This window comes from Mesocricetus auratus, unplaced genomic scaffold (assembly GCF_017639785.1).
Source record: "Mesocricetus auratus isolate SY011 unplaced genomic scaffold, BCM_Maur_2.0 Super-Scaffold_15014, whole genome shotgun sequence".
NCBI classification, from domain to species: Eukaryota; Metazoa; Chordata; class Mammalia; order Rodentia; family Cricetidae; genus Mesocricetus; species Mesocricetus auratus.
Window position 1 is genome coordinate 61,076,357 of NW_024429186.1, and position 19,952 is coordinate 61,096,308.

A 19,952-nucleotide genomic window follows, 5' to 3' on the forward strand; every position below is an offset into this window, starting at 1 on the left:
GCTAGGTAAGGCTTTATACATGTAATTAATCTGCTTAGTATGGCTACAATGACATTAGTGCAGGATATGTCTGAAGAACTGGATCCAAACTGAGAGACTATGGCGGGATGTTTTAATCAGCCCTCTAGCCTGACTGGAACTGATTTTAACTTAGGTTAGATTTATGCCTGTGAAGGACAAAGGAGTGAAGAAAAATCCCTTATTGTAATAGAAGCAGCCTTAAGAACTGACAATAGTGAAGGTCACACAGTGTGGAAGGGAATAGTCTCTTAAGTTGACATTATAACTGATTTAATTTAATTTTACTTTGTTAGGTCACTTGTCAACAGCTTACAGAAAGGACTGGGTAGTGTAAACATTTTGTTATTTTGAAATAGATCTTTATAACCTTACATTTTTATCATCATTTAAAATGTATACCAATTTAAATATACCAATTTAAAAATGCAGCTTAACACAGTTGGATTTAAGTGACATAATAAGCACAGAGTTAAAGCTAGCTTACAGTCATATAATTTGCAAAGAGTTTCTCCCATTCTGCAGGTGCTTCTTTACTGTGTTGTTATGTAGCTTTCTAAAATTTTAATGCGATTCCATTTATCATTTTAAAATTATTTCCTGTTCTCCTAAAGCCCTAGTCAGAAAAACTTCAATCTGAAGAATGAGGAGTAATGAATACACGTCTCTGTATGCTTTTAGTCATCCGTCAGTAAATTTGCATTTGCTGTAAAATAATTGTTGTTTTCTCATTTCCTTTGCCTCATAATTACCTCAGGTAATCTAATAAAAGTGATATAGTAGGTAAATCCTGAGTCAAAGATACTTGAGAGACTGTGTGTGTCTGTGTGTGCGCGCGTGCACGCAAGTCAGTGTTTCTGCATATAATAGACCTGGCTGTCCTGGAAGTGTTCCCTTTGTAGACCAGACTGGCCTCAAACTCTCAAAGATCTGCCTGCCTCTGTCTCTGAGTATTGGGATTAAATATATGTGCCACCATGTCCAGCTTGTGATACCATTTTCTTTAAAAATAAATAAACCATTTGTTTTGTGTGTATGTGTGTGTGCACACATGGAGGTCAGAGGACAGCTTGTAAGTAGGAGTCGATTCTTCTGCCTTGTTGAATCTCAGGTATCACAATTAGATCATCAGGCTGGGCAACAAATGCCATTCCCTGCTGAAGTGTGTCACCAGCCCAGACATACCACCTGTAGTTACAGCAGAGTGTGAGTGGTCTATTTGGCAGGCCCCATCATCAGTTAGCTCACCACAAAAACGTCCTTGAGTGTTACAAGTATTATTATTATTATTTAAACAAAACATTTATTTATTTTTAGAGCTCACTTGTGTGACTCTCTAGGATGACCTTTGTAGATACCAGTGTCAACTCATGGAACATGCCTGCTAGACGATTCTAAGAATATTCATCTTACTGTTTATTGAATTTAATGTTTTGAGGTAGTCAGGTATGTGTGGGTTAGTGACTGGAAAGTGGAGGCCACAGACATTCCCTTACTCACAACTGGAGATCTTTTGTCTTTAGTTCTAAACACAGCTCTTACAGTTTTGTTTCCTATTTGATATTGTTCATTTTCTTTTTGGCTTCTAGTTTATAATTCTACTAGACTTTGGTCACACCCTTTTTGACTCATATTCTTTTTCATATTCTTCATGATGAACTAAAGAATTAAAGAGTAAGTTTAAGCTTAACAATAAAGCAGTGAAATAGTGTACAACTCAAAGTCTTTTTAAAGTTTTTTGATTACTTTTTATTTTACGTGTATGAATGTTTGCTAGCACATGTATACATACAGTGCATGTGTGCCTGGTGCCCATAGAGGTTAGACAGGGCATTGGATCTCCTGAAATTAGAGTTACAGTTGTGGACTGTCATGTGGGTGCTGGGAACCCAGGTTCTCTGCAAAGCAACACATGCTCTAAGCCACTGAGCTGTCTCTCCTGCCTCTTACAGCTCCTGTTAGGGACAAATGTTCTGTCTTGTTCACTGAGAGACAGTAATATTCCTGAAGGAGGCTTGCTGCACTAGAGTAGAACTTCCTTGTTAATGAAAAGGTCACGTGTACTAACCAGTGATAGCTAATTGCCGTTTGTGGCTATTGAGCCCTTGAAATGTAACTAGTGAAAATGACGAAATCCCCTATGTGGCTACCAAGGTCAGACGCTGCAGCCTGGAAGAATCAGTGTGCCTCGTTACCAGAGGTCATTGCCCTCTGCTTGCCAGCTGCCCTGCAGTCCTGGCGCAGCAGAACAAAACCTTAAAGACGGGCTTGAGGAAGGTCCTGTGTTCTACCTCCTGTAAGGTTTATTGACTGTAAACTCTCTATGTCTCTTGAAAGACAGGCACTGAATTTAACATGTTTACATTTTCCCAGGGTGGTTGTGCTGGGTCTGTTTCCTTTTGGTTTTTGACTGTTTTGGTTTTGTTTATTGTGTCCATTACTGCTATTGTTGCTTTTGAGGAAAATTAAAATTGTATGCTTGAAACTTACTTTTAATTCTTTTTAATTTTTATCTCTAATTTGTTGGCTGTTGTATGAGGTTTAAGATCTCTATTCAGTTTTGCTTACAATATTCAAATATTCATGTGAACTGCTGATTTAGTGATGCTATGTCATAACTTATCTTTTTTTTTTTTTTTTTTTTTTTTGGTTTTTCGAGACAGGGTTTCTCTGTGGCTTTGGAGGCTGTTCTGGAACTAGATCTTGTAGACCAGGCTGGTCTCGAACTCACAGAGGGCTGCCTGCCTCTGCCTCCTGAGTGCTGAGATCAAAGCTGTGCACTACCAACGCCCAGCTATAACTACTTACTTTTATTAAATTTTTCTACCAATTTTAATTTTTAAAATAGCATTTTAAAAACAAATTTTCTACTTATTTGTGTTTTTAAACAACAGATACATCCACTGTTTTTGCAGTGGGCTTTTTATAATTGATCCACTCAGGCTTTCTAAGTTCTGGCATAATCCCTGTGTGTAGTTTCTATTAAGGTCTATAGAGTACCTTTGGAGGATGGCTATTCTCCCCTGTGTAAGTCCTTTCCTGGACTCAGAAGTCGTGTATGGTTGCAAGTAAAGATGAATGGGCTAAAGGGTAAACTGATTTACAGGCTACACTACAGCTTCCATGAGGAGATTCTTCTCTCTCTTTTTTCATTTGTTTTGTTTGGTTTTTGGTTTTGGCTTTGAGGTTGGTTTTGTTTTGGAGGGGAGGTTGCAAGGCCTGAGGGGATGGGGAGGTAAGTAGGATTGGAATGGACGATGCGAAACCCACAAAGAATCAATAAAGTAAAACATTTTAAGCAGACAGTGGTTATGGAGCTCTGAATCATTAGTACTAATCCTGTCCTCTTTCCCCAACATCAGCAGAAGAAAACACCTATTTTCTCGTGATAAACTAAAGCTTTTTCTCAAACAACACTGTGAACCACAAGATGGAATCATCAAAATTAAGGTAATGAGAATAGTGAAATTATGTACCAGGAAGAAATAAAAATAACAGTTGTATAGTGCTATAAATTTGTAACATTGCTAAAAGGATATTTCAAAGATGGCTAAAGTAGCTCTCTTTATGTGTGTAGCTAATTTTAAGTACCCTTTAAAGTATTTTTGTTGAATTGGGTATTGTTCAATTAATAATTAGTAATTAATAATTTAACAATACCCAATTGGGTATTCTGAATTATTAGGTGGCCATCACCCAGACAGCTTCGTGCCTAAACAAGCATTTAGTAGCTGAGCTGCATCCTCAGCCCTGAAAACCAAGCTCTTAGAGACCTCCCATTAAGCAGTAAATAAAAAGTCAGAAATGGTAAAAAATTAATCTCTAATGTGAGCTATTTGAATCATATTAGATAGAGAAGCATAAAAAAAGAGAATCAGACATATGCCAGTAATTCCAGCACTTGAGGAGACAGAGGAAGGAAGGTCATAATTTTGATGCCAGTCTGAGACATATTGAACGTTATTTTAAAAAGCATGTGTGGAAACTTGTACATCATTAAATTTGGTTTCATACAAAATTATTAAAAATAGTCATATAGTTGCTGGAGAGATGGCTCAACAGTGAAGAACAGTGACTTCTCTTGCAGAGGACCCAAATTTGATTCCCAGCACATGATAGCTCACAAGTGCCTCTGCCTCCAGTGTCGGGATCCGGTATTCTCGCCTGGCCTTGTTGGGCTGAGTGTGTATGGTGCACAGATAGACATACAGAGCACCCATAAAGTAAAGGAACAAATAAATCTGAAAGTAGTTTAAAACATCATGCAAATAACCTTTAAACTATGTAAAGGTATGTAGGCCAGGTGCCGTGGCACATGCCTGTAAGTTCAGGATGCTAAGGTAAGAGAATCACAAAGTTGAGGCAGCCTATACTGCATACAAGTTCAAAGTCAGCCTACTCTACACAATTTACCCTTTCTTAAAAACAAAAATTATCCTATGTAAATGGATTTTACTTTTAGAATTGGTTTCACCCCTCCCCCCAAGATATCTTGTATATTTATAGACATTAAAAACAAATCTTTAAATATCTAGGCATTACCAATTAAACATTACACCCTGTATTTAAGAAGAAACCACTCTGCCACTCATGTGGTAGTCTGTGTAAGTAGTCACAATTAGGTAGGGCTGAAAAATGATTGTCTTAATAGAGTCTGTTGTAAAAATGTAATGGATTCCTGATTTATTAGAATGGTCAGAATTAACAGGGTTTTAGATGCTGAAACTTGTGTTCTACTAATAAAACATATATTGTCTAGTAGAATTCTTCCTGTTTTGTTAATATTGACATTTTTGTAGCTTGCTTTCCTGAAACATGTGAATGGCCTTACTCTTTGAGGTAAAAAAAAATTATAATTTGTCCATTAAGCCAAATTAACAAAAAGTCTGGGGTTGAAAATGCTTTAAATATTGTTTTAAACAAATATTAGATACAAGGTAAAAAGTAATTCTCAAGTTTGGCAAATGTCTTAGAACCAAACAACTCTGGTAAGAATGAAACTGATTTCTTAATTCTTGATTTGAAACTTTATAGAAGTTTGTATTTCTGCTTTTATGGAGACTTATATAAATTATTTAAGTTATTGTCCAGCTTTGAAAATAGAATCCAAATGTTCAATAGTTGGAAAATGGTTGAGAAAGATTTACTGTGAGCCAGGTAGTAGTAATCGTACTGAGGAGACTGAGGCAGAAGAATTGCATTTGAGAGACTAACCTGGACTTCACAGAGAGACTGTCAAAAAACAAAACAAAAGAGAAAGACATTTATTGGAGTACTGAAACATTATATTGTGTTTCAGAAATAACACATAATTATTGCGTGCTAAGTAGAAACAAAATACAGGGGTTTTTAAATGTCAAGTGAAGATATGATGGTGCATATCTTTAATTCCAGCACTCAGGAGGCAGAGGCAGGCTAATGGCTGAATTCAAGACCAACCTAGCCTAAATAGCAAGTCAAGGCTAGTTAGAACCACATAGTGAATTCCTATCTCAAAAAAAAAGATAGAAAAAAGAAAAACGTAGACAAAATTAATCAAAACAGAGTATCTATAGAGATGGTTCATTGTTAAGAGCTAATTACTGCTCTTGCAGAGGACCTGAATTTGGTTCCCAGCACACATTGGGTATTTACAGCTGCCTATATATAACTCTAGCTCAGGGGGATCCAGGATCCAGTGAGGCTACCTGCCCTCATAGGTGCACACACAAACACATACAGACACCAATATTAAAAATACATCTAAAAAACAGATTATATTGTGTAACACGCATTCTTCCTACCAGTCTGGTCCCAGAGCTGCATCAGTCCCAAATGAACACTCAGGACACTATATTAATTATGAAGCTGTTGGCTGTTGGCTATGGTTTCTTGTTGGCTAGCTCTGACTTAATTATTAACCCAAACTGCTAATCTGCATATTTTTACAAGGACTTATCTTACCTAGGACGCCAGCCTCATGCGTCCTCTCTTCCCTGAATCACGTGGAGACTCCCCACTCTTGAGTGTATTTCCCAGACTCCTCCTCAACTCCTAGTCCCACCTATCTTGCTTCACTATTGGCCAACAGTGCTTTATTTATCAACCAATAAGACAAACATATTCACAAAAGAACTTCCCCCATCAATATTGAAATAGCTTTTAGTATTCAAAAATCTGTAGAAACATTGTTGGTATTTTGTGGTAAGGTTCTTTGGTTTTGTTAGGCTGAGTCTCATGTAAGCAAACTTTAAACCTCTGCTCAGCCAAGAATGACCTTGAGCTCCTGATCCTCTTGTCCTACCTTGCAAATGCTGGGATTACAGGCATGCATCACATTCATGAGTACAGTTCATGGTAAACTTTAGTTTCCTTTCTGGTATCTTTCTGGTGCATTAATTTAAAGTACAAAAGGATCATGTAAACCAACTACATAATAGCTTAGTCCTTAGCATTAATAGCAATCTTATGACATGTGAACATACTATATATGGGTCCACTAATGTGTTGTTGTTTCAAATGAAGGCATCATCTCTTTCAACATACAACATAGCAGAGCAAGACTTTTCTTATTTCTTCCCTGATGATCCACCTACATTTATCTTCAGTCCTGCTAACCGACGAAGGGGAAGACCTCCCAAACGATTATCTCTTGGTCAGGTGGGTAAGAAAAGGCTAACTACCATTTAGCTGTTAATAAAGTATCATTTATAATCAAGGGCATGTTTGGCTCCTGTTATACCTATATCCTGTAAGAATAACTCTGTTTACTTCATAGAAGAAAATTTGAATGTGTGCTCCCTTAACAGCTGCTTAGCATTAAGTATAAGGAATTTTCGGTGTGCATTTAACATTCTCAGGAGACAGATTTTATACCAAGGTATGAACAAGCTTTCAGGCTATTACTAGGGAAAACAAATGGGATGGAAAAGCTCAGGAAATAAGCTGCAGAGTGAAGTGTCCAGTGCAGTTCTGGCTAAGGACTTTAAGAAAATCCTGAATTACAGTGTGGGGGGTTTGAATAAGAATGGCCCCATAAGCTCATATGTATGGATACTTACTCATCAGGGAATGGTGAGGAAGGTTTCCAAAGCCCAGGCCAGGTCCAGAGTCTGTCTCTGTGCCTATAGATCTGGACGTAGCTCTCAACTACTGGTCCAGAGTCTGCCTGCATGCTGCCATGTTTCCTGCCTACAACAGTGGCTAAGACACTCAGCGTAGAGCAAAAGGGTGGGAAGGGTACTTAAGGCATGAGTGCAGTTATAACAGACTCAGGGCATTCATTTGCAGAATGTTGTAGTTCATGTGCCATGGCAGATTTGTAAATATACAGAGGCAGCATGTGTATTCTTGAGGCTGCAATTTGTAAATCAAATGGTTTTAATAGTCTTTCTATAATATTATGCGGTTGTTTGCTTATGTAGTTGCTGAAAATAGACTTTAGCCAAACAGTGGTGGCCTAAATCCAAGCAAACAGCAATTTACTGCTGACTCGGGGTATGTAATAAGAGACCTAAAATGCAATGTTAATCTTCTCCAAAAAATTTTAGAGTGGGAAGGGAAGGGCAGTGAGATGAAAAATGTGTCAATTCTGTGCTTACTTTCCAGTCTGCCTTTATTTCTTTTACCAGTAAAGAATTTTCCTTCATCAGATCATTGTCATCCCCCAACTCAAGACACAGTGAAAGTGCCTGGAAGTGTGCAAACTAATAATGTATGCAGTTGTCAGGGTTGGAAGGAGCATCCTTGATTCTCCTGATCCTAGTCTGTCTTCCTCGTGTTTCTATTTTCTTTACCCTCATTATATGCATGCTGTCCGTTCTTTCCTGATGACCAGAGATTGCTAATGCTGTAATGGTTTACAAGCAGGCTTCCAGGCTTCTAATGCTAGTTTTGCTAGTTTGAAAGTGTTAGCTCAGAGTTGCTTGTGTTGTGAAAAAAGGAAGTAGGACGGATATTGTTTCTTGCTTGCTGAAAGCCTGCAGTGGAGAGAGTTCTGTAGTTTCCTTGTTACTACACCCTTGTCACTCTTCTCATCCTTTCTCAGTCCTTGTGGGTGAAAGCTGTTTCCTCTTCCAGATAACCTTTAGCATAGTGATCAGTTCATTACTTTTATTTCCCAGCTATGGTGTAGTTGTAATTATCTTTCTCAGATGTTTGGAATGTCAGCCAAATTTTAAGATTTGAAAGGTATTCACTTAGAATATTAAACTTTAGCTGTTAAAACCTTTCTCAGAGTATACTTCTCAAGATCTGACCACCCATGAGAGAAGGGAACAAGTCTATCTTATTTATCACTGTGATTTAGCACTGGCCTGTGCATAGTAGGTCTCAAATATTAAAATGAATTGTATGTTTTGTTGCATTATAGTTTGCAATAATAAATGCTTATTAAGGAGCTGGGTATGATGCAAGGGAGTCAGGATGACCACAGCAAGTCTGAGGCCACCTGGCCTGTATAGAAAGTTTCAGGCCAGCAAAGAATCCTATCCCAGCATAAAATAAAAATTTGGCATTGCTTAATATTGACCACAAAAAATCCTTCCACCATGTCTTTCATATTGATATTTACATCGTCTAGTTTATAAAGGAATCTTGAGGATTTTTCTAATGTATAATTTTTATGACTCAACATATTACATAGTATTGCATATTTTTCTGATTTATGTGTTAGAATTAACTCATGTTCTACAAATTACTATGATTAGAATCATTAAATATCAGAACCCATTTTAGTATTTTAAAAAGGTATAATTAGCCAGGTGGTGTTGGTGCATACATTTAATAGCAGCACTCAGGAGGTAGAAGCAGGTGGATCTCTTAAGTTTGAGGCCAGCTTGGTCTACAAAGCAAGTTCCAGGACAGTCATCAGTGTTCCACAGAGAAACCCTGTCTCAACCCCCTGCCCCCCCAAAAATTGTTAGGTTTGTTTGTTTTTTGCCATGCTGGGCATTTGAACCCAGGGCTTTGGGATGCTTTATGTGCTGGGCAGGTAATCTACCACTGAGCTACACCTGCAAGTCCTGGTAGGCACTTTTGATTCTTTTTGTTGTTGTTACTAGGAGAACTTGGCAGACCATCAATTTATATAGTTTGTGATTTATCACTTGTTTCTTGGTTTATTTTTTAGGAAGACAACATTGCTAGTAAACAGACTATTGCAGGGTGTCGGGGCAAAGCCACTAAAGAAAGAGACAAGCTTTTGAAACAAGAAGAAATGAAGGCACTAGGTGAGTTTTAACATTCTCTCCAAACATTTGCTTAAGGACAAGAAAGAATATTTATTTCTCTGGGCCCATGAGGAATATTTCTGAATGATATATCTATTTTTTTTTTAATTTTATGAGTGGTAAGCCCCTTACCCCCAGATAACTGTTATTTTTTTTTCTAACTGTTCATTTCTTCAAAGTATGTCATATTCCCTAGTAGACTGCTAAATGCTAGATTGGGCTAAAGTGGTTTCAGGATTTAGAAGCTGTTAGATGCCATCGTATCTGATATATATATATGTATATATGTATGTATGTATGTATGTGTGTATGTGTGTATGTATATGTATGCATGCATGTCCTTTACAGCACTGCCTCCCAGCTTGAATGTGAAGTCTGATTCCGGTCACATGAGAATTCTAGATGAATGCATTTAGGTTGGAGGGGATGTGGTTCCATATCTTAACAAGTGGAATACTTTTTTTTCTTTTTTCTTTTTGGTTTTTCGAGACAGGGTTTCTCTGTGGCTTTGGAGGCTGTCCTGGAACTCACTTTGTAGACCAGGCTGGCCTCGAACTCACAGAGATCTGCCTGCCTCTGCCTCCCGAGTGCTGGGATTAAAGGCATGTACCACCAACGCCCGGCTTTTTTTTTGTTTTTACGAGACAGGGTTTCTCTGTGTTGTTTTGGAGGTTGTTGGTCCAGCCCGGCCTCAAACTCAGAGATCTGCCTGCCTCTGCCTCCCAAGTGCTGGGATTAAAGGCGTGCACCACCACCACCCGGCTTTAACAAGTGGATTACTTGATTGTTCTTTGTATATGTTCTATAGTAGCTTTGCTTTCAAAGGAGGATATGTTTGCTCTGGTATGGGTAGCTTACCGTTTAATCCATTATCTACTAGCTCCTCAAGAATTTGTGAGTCTCTGCTGATCTCATTTAACCTAAATTATTTTAGAGCTTCTTTTGCTAGATTTAATAAAATGAAATAAAAATCCGGATGTTTTTTGTCTATATACAGTTTTAAATTTAACTTTCCCCACAGCTTTTGAAAAGGCTAAACTAAAGCGAGAAAAAGCAGATGCTTTGGAAGCAAGAAAAAAAGAAAAGGAAGATAAAGAGAAAAAGAGGGAAGAATTGAAGAAAATTGTAGAAGAAGAGCGACTAAAGAAAAAAGAAGAAAAAGAAAGACTTAAAATAGAAAGAGAAAAGGTATTCATTTGAGTATACATTAGCTGTAATTCTTACATATAATGTAAATTTGCATATTTAGGTGCATGGCTTATTTTTTTAAGCTAAATGTTTTTACCATCTTCATTCACATTTCTGAGTCTGTGCACTGATAAAACATTAGTTTATTTCCCTTTTGTTTCGGAGAACATAATGACTATTTTAAGGTTCAACATATTCCTGTGTGCTTTTACACTTCACAATCAGTCATCTGCATGCAGCTCCAGTTCCAGGAGACTTTTTGTTTGTTTTGAGACATGGTCTATTGTAACCTAGGCTGGCCCCACACTTGCTCAGTGCCAAGGATGACCCTCCAGGTACTGGAACTCCAAGTGTGAACCACCAAGCCTCTCATGATGTGGCATTGAGGGGTTCATGACTCACTGGGCTCCCCAGCTCCAGTGTTAACAGTTCTTAGGTGATGTTGATACTGACTAATACATTTCTTCTAATAATTTTTATTAACCTTTCATGTTAGGAAAGAGAGAAATTACGTGAAGAAAAGCGAAAATATATGGAATACTTAAAGCAATGGAGTAAACCCAGAGAAGATATGGAATGTGATGACCTTAAGGTATGAACATGCCCTGTTTAGTTTGTTCTATGTGATTTTGGTACTAAAATGTTTGGTTGGGCTGGGCATGATGATGCCTGCATTTAATCCAGCAATTGGAAGTTGGAGACAGGTAATGGATCTCTGGGAGTAATGGATCTACACACTGAGACCCTATCTCAAAAAAAAGTTTTGGTGCATTTTTTTTCCTTCAGTGAGATGGGTCTCATGTGTAGTCCAGGCAGCCAGGAGCTCCCCTCTGTCTGTGTCACCCTAGTGCTGAGTTGTATGCCTGTAAGAAGACACCCAGCTGAAATGTTTGTTTCTTGATAGAAGCCCACTTTCCTCATATTGAACTGAAATTAAATAGCCAGTTGTACATTCTTAGCTTTCTAGGGTTCATTGTTACTGTTTTATAACAAGATTTCACAGTGGTGGCCGTCCTGCTGAAATAATTGGTCAGTCCTTGTGATACCTGACATACAGTGACTGTTGTAGCCAGGCATGCATTTAGATTTGTGGGGGTAAGAGAATTAGAGTTAGTAACTCTGAGTAAGTTCCTAAGGGAAGTGTGCTAAACATCCAGGCCATGAATGCACTGTGACAGTTTTCCTAGGTAAAGAATAAGGTAGGATCTGTATTCCTTTAACTTTCTTCACCTGGTTCAAATATTACATGGATTGTTTAACCTTACAGGAACTTCCAGAGCCAACTCCAGTGAAAACGAGACTACCTCCTGAAATCTTTGGTGATGCGTTGATGGTTTTGGAATTCCTTCATGCATTTGGGGAACTTTTTGATCTTCAGGATGAGTTTCCTGAGGGAGTAACTTTAGGCAAGTACTCAAGTTACGTGTTGCTGTGTTATAGTTTACTCTGACCTTTAGAGGCTTTAAAAATCAAGTGCTCTCACAGTTCTTAGGGTTGTTGTATATAACTTCTCTTTGGGAGTCTTCCATATGACTGCAGTCACTGTGGCTAGAACCGGGATTATCTGAAGGCCTCACTGGCTGGTTGTTAAGATGACTTCTTTATGCACACACATCCCTGGTCCTCTACATGGACCACCACTAGGCTTGAAACGGGCACAGCCTCGCCTCAGCCACCAAGTGCTAATGAGAACAGTTATAGACTGCCTGGAACTCAAAGGCTTGAAAGTAGACCCACTTCTAAGTGAGGAATTACATGTGAGAGCTTAAAGACAAATACTGTCCATTTCTAATTTATGACTAATTTACTAGTATGTTTAAAAGCTTTGTATAAACATTTATAATAGAATCTAATATAAGCAGGGATTTGATTCAAATTTAAAATTTTTATTTAATAAATTTCGTTAAGGTGCATGTAGAATGCTCCAAGAGGGAATTGCATTGTCACTCTTATTTTAATAAGAGTGCATTTTATAAGAGGGCTTTCAGATCCGTCAGTTTCTCCTGACAGGGCTAGGTTTAAGGCATGAAGCATTATACCTTATGAATCAAGAGCATTTTGGTAAAATAAATTGGAAAAGAAACATTTAATATCTACACAGTATTAGGATTAAAACTTAATGATGATCACCTCTCTTGTGCACTATTGGATAAGCAGCTCTTGTGAAGAGTAGGACAGTAATAACCAATTAAGGGTTTTATTTATGTTTTTATTTTTATTTTTGAGACAGGGCATTACTATATAGCTCTGGCTGACCCAGAACTTGCTATGTAGACAGGTAGAACAGTCTGCCTTCATCTGTGGCAGTCCTGGCTCAGCCTCCGAATGGCAGGAACATCACGCATCGCCACACCTGTCTAAAGTTGTACGTTTTTCAATGGAGCTGACGTTGTGCCTCAGCTTCAAATGTAGATGTTATATATTGGTCCAGGAAGGCTGTTTTGATTTTCTTAGCACCCTGACTTGGTCTTAGTTTTTTCTGTGTTGAAATCATAATTTATTTTGGTTTAGATACTAGGTGGATCTGTTTTCGTAAACAGAACAGTTGCACAGACTGATGTTGGTTGAATGTTTATTATTTTCCAGGGGAGTTTTTTTTTTTCAGTCCTGACAGAACTTTAAATTCCTTCTAAACGTTTTGTTCGCAGAAGTGTTAGAGGAAGCTCTTGTAGGAAATGACAGTGAAGGCCCACTGTGTGAATTGCTTTTTTTCTTCCTGACTGCAATCTTCCAGGCGATGGCTGAAGAAGAGGAGGAAGTAGCCAAAGAGCAGATAACTGATGCTGACACCAAAGGTCAGAGCTCAACATCATTGATGACTGAACTAGTAGTGTCGTAGTAAAACTACGTTTGGATGAGTTTTCAAAACTAGCTTTTCTTTTGCAGTTAGAAAATGTAGGTATTCAGTTTATCTGATGCTAAGTCATATTGTGTTATCAGTTGTCTATAAAAACTTAATATTGGTACGACTTGTTTCTGACAGCCTTTGAGACGCTTCCCTGAGTTGTATTCCTTTTTGATTTTTACATTTTCCCTTGTAATTTAGAAGCATCTCATTGTGATGCCCCATGTTGGGAAAACTTAAAAACTCTTATTACTACTTTCAACTATATTATTGCTGATTTTTTTTTTTTTGGTTTTACGAGACAGGGTTTCTCTGTATTGTTTCGGAGGCTGTCGGTCCAGCCTAGCCTCTCACAGAGATCCGCCTGCCTCTGCCTCCCGAGTGCTGGGATTAAAGGCGTGCGCCACCACCGCCCAGCAATTATTGCTGATTTTATTGTAGATCTGAGACTTTTTTACCTTAACATTTGGGGAAAGGTTGAGTTAACAATTTTGTTCTTTAAATTCTATGTTTTTAAATATCCAGGCTCTGTGTATGGTATGTTAACAGAGCAAAACTTTGTTGTAGAAAACACCTAAAACTATGCTCAGGAGTCCTTTGCACGCTGGACTTGGTCCAGTTGTTAGCCCACTTCCATTCTCAGATGCGATTTCCTTTAGTTAATGAACTGTCTCTATTTCTACCGCTTAAACAGTATGTGTGGATATGCTTGCCTGGTATCATATTACCCTGGGTTCTCCACACAGCACCTTACAAAACTGGGCATGGGAGAGTACACCCATAATGCCAGCCCTTGGGGGTAGAGGCAGGAGGATCAGAAGAAGCTCAGTAATACACTGGGTTCAAGACCAGCCTGGGATGCGTGAGACTTTTCTCAATGAAACAACATGCTTACTGTTTTGGTTACTTCCTGTAGTCAAGAGGGAATGCTGAGCATTTATGTGTGTAAGTATTGATTTGATTTCTTAAGTAATAGTCTGGACTCTGCCACACACGAGATTGTGGAGCTGGAGCTCAATTACATAACGCTTCAGTCTGTTGTGTAAAGTCTTAGTAAGGAAGTCATCCTAGGAGATGTCTGTCTCAACAGCAGTGTTGGCATGCAAAGATGCAACTTCCAGTCCAGTACATGTTTGGCCCTAGATAGCTTGGGTTCTGTGCCTAGTATCAGGATCAATAAGATATTGATGAATATGTATCTAATGCTATCTGCCTTCTGACTTCATGGTCGGAGTTGAAGTGAAATCATATTCTCCAGCTTAAGTGCTAATCACCATAGGCTCCATATCATGGTCGTTTTAGCAGCATCACAGCCCCATTTTCATCCCAGGGGATTAAGTCAATCAAATGAAAATAGTCATGTAGCCATTATGTTGTATTAACCAGTAGCATCTTAGAGTTATTGGCAAAGTCATGATCTTAACACAAGACATAAAGCTGTGTTTAGTTCAGCTTTTAAGACAGATGAGGGGTTTTTTTTTTGTTTTTTGTTTTTTTTGCCATTTTTGAAGTTACAAAAAGAAAAGTGTGTCCAGCAAGATAGCTTAGCAGATAAAAACACTTTCTGTGCAAGCTTGGTGACCAGCATTGGATCCCTAGAGCCCATGGTGTAAACAATACTAACACCCAAAGAAGTTGTCTTCTGACCTCTGCATACATGCTTGCACTCTTACACACACACACACACACACACACACACACACACACACACACACACACACACGAGCATAATAGTAAAATGATTTTCTCAAAAAAAGTAGAGTAGAATGGAAAGCAAATGGTGTGGAAAATCAGTGGAAAGGGAAAGCTGTTGATGTTTGTGTTGTCAGTTTTTTTCTATTCAGGATTTGCTTGGTCTATACTTTCTTTTTTCTTTCCTTTTTTAAAAATAATATGAGGAATGGACAAGAGGGAGGAATTGTAATTTATTTTTATTTTATATACATTGGTGTTTTACCATGGGTGTCAGATACACTGGAACTGGAGTTACAGACAGTTGTGAGCTGCCATGTGGGTACTGGGAATTGAACCCAGGTCCTCTGGAAGAACAGCCAGTCCTCTTAACTGATAAGCCATCTCTCCAACTCCTAGTCTGTATTTTCTATAATTCTGTTCCTATACACAACAATCTCAGATGTAGAAAATATAATTACAGAGTTGATCTCAGAGTAAATACTTGATACAAAATAAAGGTTCCATTTGAAAATATAAATGTTGGAAATTGGAAAACAAAGCATGGAATTTTCCTCCTATCTTCCCTGTTGTTACTATTTTTTCCTCCCATCTCAATAACAGAAAAGTTTTTTTACAGTCTTCCTGAAAACAGTGAGATAGAACTTATTTTTAATTTCCACTTAGACTGATCTTACCAAGAAGGTATTTCCTGCAGTTTCCAATGAAAACGAAGTTGGGCAGAAAAAAAAATAGGATTTTATATTAGTGTTGGGAAAACACAAATTCAATAAGGTTATTTACTGCCAATCTCAGAGACAGTAGGTGATGTAAGACAATTGTGTTACTTTATACTCATAGCACCCAAATGAGGAAGATAATATTTTTTCATTTGCAATGCAAAGAAACATGGCTAATAGGGTAGACCATAAGTCTAGGTAGTCTGATCTATAACCCCATAATGACTGTATTATATTGTCTCAAAATAGGTAACAAAGTTAAAACTAATTATTTGTCTTCTTAGTATTGCCCATCTCTAATTTCATTAGCCTTTGGGATCCCTGTTTTTATATCAAATCTTAGAAATTTTTGTATCAAGTCTTAGAAAAATCTTGTACTAACTGTATCAGTTCCTATATTCCTGCCTTTAATTTTTTCTTGCTGCTCCTGCTGTTATGAGAGAGGATCTCTTATAACCCATGTTGGCCTTGAACTTGCTATGTAGCTGAGGTTGATCCCTGCCTGCCTCCTGCCTTCCCATTCTAAGTGCTGGGGTCACAATCGTGTTCTACATAACATAATGAGCATCCTCATTAGATAGAAATGTGGATTGTTTGTTTCTGGGATATCATTACTGAGTGTTGGAACTGAATGTACCTCTTTCTACATTAAAGTGATCTAATAAGGGGCTGGAGAGATGGCTCCGAGATTAAGAGCATTGACTGACTGCTCTTCCAGAGGTCCTGAGTTCAATTCCCAGCAACCACATGGTGGCCCACAACCATCTGTAATGAGATCTGGTGCCTTCTTCTGGCCTGCAGGCATACATGTAGACAGAACACTATATACTAAATAAATCTTTTTTTTTAAATGATCTAGTAAAGCTAGGTGTAGTGGTATAAGCCTTTAATTCCAACACTTGGGAGGTAGAGATGGGAGGATCTCTGTGAGTTTGAGGCCAACCTGGTCTACAGAGCTCAGTGCTAGGACTGTATAGAGAGACCCTGCCATAACAACCCCCCCCCCATCTAATTAATGTAACTGCTTTGTACAGTTATGCAGGATACAGGTCAGGCACACGATACTGAAAAGTGTCATAGGGTAGATACTGCAGTTTAAGATAGCTCAGCAGCTAAGAGCTGGTCTGAATCCCAGCTAACAACTGTGTGTAACTCCAGTTCCAGAGGATCTGACACCCTCTTCTGGTTTCCTTCAGTACTTGTACATACATGGTATACAGATGTACACCAAGGTGGACACACACACACACACACACGTACATTTTTTAAATGTAAATTCATGTTTTTAGCATGTCTTTTTTTTTTTTTTTTTTTTTTTTTTTTGGCTTTTCGAGACAGGGTTTCTCTGTGTACCTTGTAGGTTGTCCTGGAACTCACTCTGTAGACCAGGCTGGCCTTGCACTCATAGAGATCCAACTGCCTCTGCCTCCCGAGTGCTGGGATTAAAGGCGTGAGCCACCAACACCCAACTAGAATGTCATTTTTAATGTATGACATTAAAAACAATCATTCTGTTCATGGTTCATTTCTTGAGGCCTCTGTAGCCTTTGTTCTGATTTCTTCTAGATGGTAGAGGTTAGACATAGTAATGTCTACTGAGAAAGAGATCTAGCACACTTGTGTGGGTGATCACAGTGCCTAGGAGTGGTAAATTTCTTGTGGCTTTATATGTAAATTGAAAAATGTGAGGTTTTATGTATTGCATTTATCTGGTAGGAAGCATATTGTCTGTCATTTGGGTTAGCTCTGGTAGGTGTGACTGCAGCATTTGCACTAAATTTAACCAGGAAACTTCTGTGTGGTCCTGTTATACTTTGTATCTTAACATCATCAGTAATTGTGACCAGATTTGACCCCAGAGTTGCCTTTTCCTTGGAAACGTTGCCACTTTTCAGTCTCTGAGGTTCATTCAGTCAACCTGGAAATTTTGCTAAGTGAATCATATGTTAGAATATTATGGAAGCACAGAGCCGTATCAGCTGGAGTCCTGGTGGGAATGCAGGAGAGGTGACAAGATGGATGGATAGAATTCTCACCTCATTTTAACAAAGGGTTCTCTTAGGTTGAGCTTCGAATAAATGTTTCATTTGAAGAATTTAAGATTGCTTCTCTGGACTCAACCCATTAAGAAATTAATGAGATTAACTGACTTTTCTAAAGGATGTATACTAGTTATTGGCAATGCTAAAACCAGAATATGACCTACTGCTTAGAATAACTTGTAAACATTTCTCTGTAATACATCAAGTGAGTTGGTTTATTTGGTCTTGTTTCTGGCAAGCATGAGGGGTACAGTTGGCATTTGGCACTTTTTTATCTGTGTATTTTAATTGGGAAGACTTGTTTATATGATGCTAATATATTTTGTACCAGTAGATTTGCTGTTTTGTTCTACTGTAACTTAAACAGTTTTCAAGGCCAAAGCAATTCTTTTAGAAAATACTGGAAACTCTTCCCCATTTTCTTAGATTGAAGGCAGGGACATTTTAATGAAAGGATGAATAATTGATAGCAGTGCTGGCTTTTAAAGTTCTTTGGCATTTTTTTTTCTAGACCTATTGTGATGATTACAACCTATGCTTTGTTATGATTCAATCTTAAGATGTTTGTAAGACTTTCTAAAGTTACACTGATAGTGATTTGTTTTAACTCTAAAATACATTTTTGCCATTTTGGGAATATGTAAGTGCATCTTGTTGGTAATTTGGACATTTTCTCCTGTGTGCCTTAGGGAAATGTTAGTGTAAAGTCTGTATTCCAGGATCTGTTGCTGTAGGTGGAGACCAACAGAATATGAATGATGCTGTGCTGGGCGTTGGTTCTTCTGAGGTCCCTGAATGTTAAGCTGTTTGCTGTTTGTTTCATCGTATTTAAAAGGGCATCCTTCCCAAATACTCTTGCACTAGAATAAAGTCTTTATTTCCTTAAAGATTTAACAGAGGCTTTGGATGAAGATGCAGACCCCACAAAATCTGCACTGTCTGCAGTTGCATCTTTGGCCGCTGCATGGCCACAGTTACATCAGGGTATGTGTGGGCTTTATTTTTTTGTTTGGCATTTTATTTCATTTATAAAGGTACATTTACATTGCTGAATATTGTTTATTTTCTAAATGACTGTTTCGTTTTTGACACTATAGGCTGCAGTTTGAAAAGCTTGGATCTTGATAGCTGCACTCTTTCTGAAATCCTCAGACTGCACATCTTAGCTTCAGGTGCTGATGTAACGTCAGCAAACGCAAAGTACCGATATCAGAAACGCGGCGGATTCGATGCTACAGATGATGCCTGCATGGAGCTTCGACTAAGCAATCCCAGTCTGGTGAAAAAACTGTCCAGCACTTCTGTGTATGATTTGACACCAGGTAAACTGCAAGATGGAATTTCTAACCTATTTCCTTCCTATCCAGCTCTTTTAACCATGAAACTAATAAGCCAACAAGAAACTACAGATGATAAATCAGTCATTAAAGAAAATTAAAAAACAGTCCAAATGATATTAGGATCATTTGGTTGCTTTTGGTTTGTGAGGTAGGATCTCACTATATAGCCCCGACTGTTCTGGAACTCACTAAGGTAGATCAAGCTGGCCTTGCACTCACAAAGATGTGCCTGTTTCTGCCTCCCAAATGCTGGCATTAAACAAATGAGCCTCCACCTGCCATTCCTTGGTCTTCATTAGGCATTTGGTCATTGAGTCACAAATTAAAAGCTGTCACACACTGTTCCTTTTTCTCCTCATTGATAACACAGAACTTATCTTTTGGCAGGAGAAAAAATGAAGATACTTCATGCTCTCTGTGGGAAGCTACTGACCCTAGTTTCTACTAGGGATTTCATTGAAGATTACGTTGACGTATTACGACAGGCCAAGCAGGAGTTCCGAGAGCTCAAAGCAGAGCAGCACCGCAAAGAGCGTGAAGCCGCAGCTGCTCGGTAAGCAGTGCTCACTCCGACTGACTGGTACTGTTGGCTTGGGGCATGGCACAGCAACAGTTTGTGCTGATGTTGGGTGTTTCTCAAGAGCGTGGGGGTGGGTTTCCCCAGAATAGTTTGCAATCACATTCAGAGCCTAATAAAAACATGATGCCAAGTCAAATGGACTGTGATTTTTTTATTTGACTTTCAGAATACGTAGAAGGAAGGAAGAAAAACTTAAGGAACAAGAACAGAAAATGAAAGAGAAGCAAGAGAAACTAAAGGAGGATGAGCAGCGAAACCCAGCTGCAGATCTGGGGTAGGCGTGAATTTCATTCATGTGGCTTCACATACATAAAGAGTA

General features: G+C 38.4%; 1 protein-coding gene across 3 annotated transcripts in view; it reads left to right on the top strand.

Annotated features, from left to right (window-relative positions):
- Baz1a (bromodomain adjacent to zinc finger domain 1A) overlaps positions 1-19,952 on the top strand; it is a 78,140-nt gene that overhangs the window by 32,398 nt on the left and 25,790 nt on the right. For 2 of the 3 annotated variants that reach the window (XM_040743079.1, XM_040743081.1), the window contains exons 6-16: positions 3,381-3,468; positions 6,523-6,657; positions 9,128-9,227; positions 10,249-10,415; positions 10,912-11,007; positions 11,683-11,821; positions 13,064-13,210; positions 18,602-18,697; positions 18,811-19,035; positions 19,441-19,606; positions 19,800-19,907. In XM_040743079.1, coding sequence (XP_040599013.1) covers positions 3,381-3,468; positions 6,523-6,657; positions 9,128-9,227; positions 10,249-10,415; positions 10,912-11,007; positions 11,683-11,821; positions 13,064-13,210; positions 18,602-18,697; positions 18,811-19,035; positions 19,441-19,606; positions 19,800-19,907 — 1,467 coding nt within the window. The remainder of the gene's footprint in view (positions 1-3,380; positions 3,469-6,522; positions 6,658-9,127; positions 9,228-10,248; positions 10,416-10,911; positions 11,008-11,682; positions 11,822-13,063; positions 13,211-18,601; positions 18,698-18,810; positions 19,036-19,440; positions 19,607-19,799; positions 19,908-19,952) is intronic. The other variant, XM_040743080.1, reaches the window with a different exon arrangement.